General features: G+C 52.7%; 1 protein-coding gene across 1 annotated transcript in view; it reads left to right on the top strand.

The window, feature by feature from the left end:
- UBAP1L (ubiquitin associated protein 1-like) overlaps positions 1 to 4,140 on the top strand; it is a 17,405-nt gene extending 13,265 nt beyond the window's left edge. The window contains exons 5-6 of the mRNA XM_008585295.1: positions 2,673 to 2,774; positions 3,670 to 4,140. Of these exons, the coding sequence (XP_008583517.1) occupies positions 2,673 to 2,774; positions 3,670 to 3,804 (237 nt within the window). The 3' untranslated portion in view covers positions 3,805 to 4,140. The remainder of the gene's footprint in view (positions 1 to 2,672; positions 2,775 to 3,669) is intronic.
- Positions 4,141 to 4,614: the final 474 nt, after the last annotated feature.

The following is a 4,614-nucleotide window of genomic DNA, read 5'->3' on the forward strand; positions in this document are numbered from 1 at the left end:
TCTCCCATTGCAAGACATGCTCTACAGTAAATCCTTTTTGGGGCCAATATAAATGACAGATGGCCCAGAAGGGAGGACATCCAATGATGGAGACAGGCCACTTAGAAGAGTCAGGGGAAAAAGAAGAGACACAGAAGATAAGCTTTGCCCAGCACTCCTGCATTTCTTCCATGAGGTTTGAAGTGCCCACTGACTGCCTGCAGGACTGGCACGGGTGGCACATGTCGTCCTTGTTCTGGACTTCTTCCATGAGGTTTGAAGTGCCCACTGACTGCCTGCAGGACTGGCACGGGTGGCACATGTCGTCCTTGTTCTGGACGTCCACAGGCCAGGTCCAGGAATGCTATAGGACTACAAGCACACCAGGACCCCTCTTAGAGCCTCACTTTTCCCACTCACAGGATGGAGGAGGGATGTGTGTTTGGAACCAATGACTTCTGGGGGCCTCATCCTAGGATCTGAAGGTGACATCCTTAATTACCCTGGGGCCCAAGGCAAGCTTGGTAGTTTCTACAGTCTCATAGGCCCAAAAGCTGACCAAGTAGCAGAATCTTTACAAATGCAGACTCCCAGGCCCTATTCTGAAGGGTTCCAGTCAGTGGATCTGCAGTGGGCCCAGGGACCTATAATTTTAAAAGATCTACAGATGGTTCTGATATGCAGCCTGGCAATGGCATGGATTGAGGCCTATCCCTGTTCAGTGATTCTTAACCTTGGCTGTACCAGGAATCACCTGGAGAGCGATAAAAAATAATCCCAATGCCCAGGCTACACCCCAGACCAATTATATCAGAATCTCCGGGGGTGAGGCCCAGGCATCAGTAGTTTTTTAAGTTGCCAGGGTGGTTGCAATAAGCACCAAGATTGAGAACCATTGCTGTGGATGAGCCAAAATGTGAAGGGAGGTTCCACCATCTGCCCTTGTCCTTGCTCTTTCTGAAAGTGAAGGTTTCACCTTCAGAAACCCTGTCCACTTTCAAGGCAGCTCAAAGCCCTTCCTCTAGTAGCTGATCCCCCTTCTGCCTTGATCCCCAAGGCACTAACTGAGAGGTCAGCTGATCTGCGCCCTTGTTCTGGGACCCCAGGCAAGCTACCTACTCTGCTTGGATGGATCTCAGTTTCCTCAACTGTGAAGGGAAGGCTTGAGTGAGTGGTTTTCAAAATGTGCTCAAAGCAAGGTCTAGGTGTTCTGGGCTGTACGTCCAGCCAGGAGCCCTGGACTCTGGGCTCCCATGACCCTGGCCCCAGTTCTCCCAGAGCAGTTCTGATCTTAGCATGTTATTGTTGAAGCCTCCTTGTGCTTGGACAAACAATTCAGGAGCTGAAACAGTTTGAAAACCATTCGTCTAGATGATCTGTGCTTTCTGCCCAGCTCTGAAGGTCTGCAGAAACTGGACCTGTTCCTTTTCCATTTCCACATATACACATAATTCTTATGGTCTGGAACCTTCATTTGGCGAGTACTCCCTATAAATCCTGCTTTGATTCACCTGGCACTGATGTTTTCCCATATCTGGTTTATCTCCCACACTAAGCTATGAGTTCTTTGAAGGTAGTTCTTAATTCATTATAAACACAGCATACATTTATTTCTGCTTGCCATGCTGGATGCTGGGGACACCGTGGTGAACAAAACTGACACACTCCTCCCTCAAAGAGCAGAAAGTTAGTGGATGAGAAAGATTAAGTGAAGCAATTATGAAGTTATATGTGCTATAATAGGGGAAGCAGGGGGTGCTGTGGGAGCACCAGGGATGGCCCAGAGTGAAGATGGAGGGGGCAGAGAGGCCTCCCAGGGAAGGGGAGTGAAGTTGGCCTTGGCTGAGGAAGCTGCATAAGGAGAGGCCTGGGGGGCTATGGGAGGCTGTGGACTTTAATCCCTGGTAAGAAGGCAGCACTTGATCCTGACGATTTAAGCAGGGAGAGACTTGAACAGGTTTCAGCCCTCTAGGATCCTCCCTTGTCGCCTCCCAACTACCCTTCCCAGCACCGGTGCTGGACTGCTGCAGAGTAGGTCTTCAAGGAGTCCTGGATGACAGAGATGTGGGGTGCACAGCTGAGGATGAGTGAGACACCTTCACACAAGTGGGTGCTCACCAGGGAGGGTGGGGCAGGCTGGGGTGGGTGGTGCATGTGTAGGATTGCCTACAGGTGGTGGGTGAGATGCCCATGTTTGAAGCTGTCCTCCTAGGGCTGGCCCGTGGCTCACTTGGGAGACTGTGGTGCTGATAACACCAAGGCCACAGGTTCGGATCCCTATATAGGGATGGCCGGTTATCTCACTTGGGAGACCATGGTGCTGACAACACCAAGTCAAGGGTTAAGATTCCCTTACCAGTCATCTTTAAAAAAAAAAAAAAATGAAGCTGTTCTCCTCCCCACTTAGGTTGTGTGAACAGCCTAGCCCACCCTGGCACCTCTTTTACTGGATTCCAGCCCCCAGCTTAGAATAATTGGTGAGGACCACCTGTCCCCAGGCCCTCAGAGGAGGCCTCTATTCCTCTTCTGGTGGCTCCCAGGGTCTCTGGGGCCATCTTGCATGTGATGCATTGCCCAGTCAGCCTGGCCCTGAGATCAAGCCTTAAAGAGGTCCTTGGAGTGCCTGCCCTCCCCGTCTGCTGCCCATACCACTCCTCTTACCATCCCTCCTTCTCTGCCTCCTTCCGGCCCAGTTTCTTGGCTACCTCAGCGCCTGTGACCGGCTGCTGCGGCAGGGCTACGAGGAGGGCCTGGTGGAGGAGGCCATGGAGATGTTCCAGTTCTCCGAGAGCCAGGTCAGCAGGGCCTCCTGCCCAAGCCTCAGAGGACGGGAGGGGTGAGGGTGCACACATGAGCCTGGTGTGCAGGGGGTGCGCCAGTCCCCAGAGCCAGCCAGTGGGCCCAGCAGGAGGTAGCCTGCCTGCTCAGCCCCAGGGAGAAGGAGCAGGGACGAAGACAGGAGGAACAGAGGGAGAATGTGAAGGGGTGGAGAGGGAGACAGGAGGCAGAGAGAAGCAGGGGTTTTGTCTTATTTAACTGAATCAACACAACACATACTACTGAATGGCCACTCTTTGACAGGCCCCTAGATAGGAGCCATGGGCAGTACAGATATGATTGCATTCTCTACTTGGGGAGTTTGCCGCCTGCCCGGAATGCAGCTGTGGGCCCAATAGCAAATTCTAAGACCTGTCCACAGCTAGCAGAGCAGTTCTTCACAGAGGCTGAGGGAGGGACAGCAGGTGGGAGAGATGCTGGGGAGAAGCGAGGGGGGAGAGGTGGGGAAGTTGCATGGCCCGGGGTGAGAGAAGGCAGGCAGGCAGACACTACACTGTGGAAACCTCAGCAGTGTGGCAGTCTACGGGCACAGGCAAGAGGCCCCAGCTGTGCATCCTCTGGGTGCCAGTGTGCAGCCTTCCTCCTCCTGCCCCAGCGCATCGAGAGCGAGCAGGAGGGGCGGGAAGCAAAGCCAGGACAGAGCCCTCTTTCCCTGGCAGAGGATGGGAGATGGGAGCCCACGTCACCCAGAGGTACAGGAAAATGGCAGGTGCTGCCCAGGTTCAGGCCCACCTGGCCTGGGACAACACAGCTTTCTGGGACTAGGTGCCATGAGCACCAGGGAGGGGCTCTCCAAGGCTGAGTCTGTGCCTCGTAGACCCCCCAGCGCCCTTCCTACCTTCTTTTCCTCAGGCAGGGGAGTTCCTGCGCCTCTGGGAGCAGTTCAGCGACATGGGCTTCCAGCAGGACCGGATCAAGGAGGTGCTATTGGTCCATGGCAACCGACGAGAGCAAGCCCTGGAGGAGCTGGTGGCCTGTACCCAGTGACCCTAGGTACTCTGCAATGCCTGGGTGTCCCAGTCCAGTGCCACCCCTGGCAAGCCATCCTGTGTTATTAAAACCAATACGAATAATAGAGACATGCAAGCTCACTATAAAAATGCAAACAATGCCAAGGGTAGGAGTAAATACCAGAAGAATCAGCTGGAAGAGTTGAAAGTCTCTGCCTCTGGGAAGGGGCAGATGGGAGAGTGTGGGCGAAGATCTATGTTTCTCATACAAGCCTTGTAAAACTACCTGTATCTGACTCTTTAAACTGTGGGCATTAGTAACTTTGATTTTAAGAAATCTAAAACAATAAATGATGGGCAATTCTTTAAAGTCTTGGAGGCTCCTTGTCATTATGCAGAAAGAACATCTAACTGAGGATCTAAAGACCTAATTTATGACTTTGGTTCTGTTGATGTCTGGCTCAAGGCCTCTTTGGGCCTCAGTTTCCCCAGGAAAAGTAGAGAGATTTGACCAGGTCAAAAGTTTCCAGGCCTGGCTGCTATGCATAAGAATCCCTGGGGAGTTTGTTAAAGAGTTCCAGGCCCCACCCCTGGATATTCTGATTCAGAAAGTCCAGCTTGGCAGCCTCCAGGAATCTGTTTTGTTTTATGTAAGACTGTCTGGAGATTCTTTACAATGTAATGGGCCCATGGCCAGTGCATGTGACTGTTAGGAGCAGCCGATCTGGGACCCCCTTCTGCTCTGACAATGTGTGGTCCTGTCAGTCTTTCCTCATTTGAGGAGTGGGGAGGCTGAGACCAGAGTTGTCTCCGGTCACCTCAGGCCTATTCTTTAGAGGCCCCCAAG

This window comes from Galeopterus variegatus, unplaced genomic scaffold (assembly GCF_000696425.1).
Source record: "Galeopterus variegatus unplaced genomic scaffold, G_variegatus-3.0.2 Scaffold3512, whole genome shotgun sequence".
In the NCBI taxonomy this organism is placed as follows: Eukaryota; Metazoa; Chordata; class Mammalia; order Dermoptera; family Cynocephalidae; genus Galeopterus; species Galeopterus variegatus.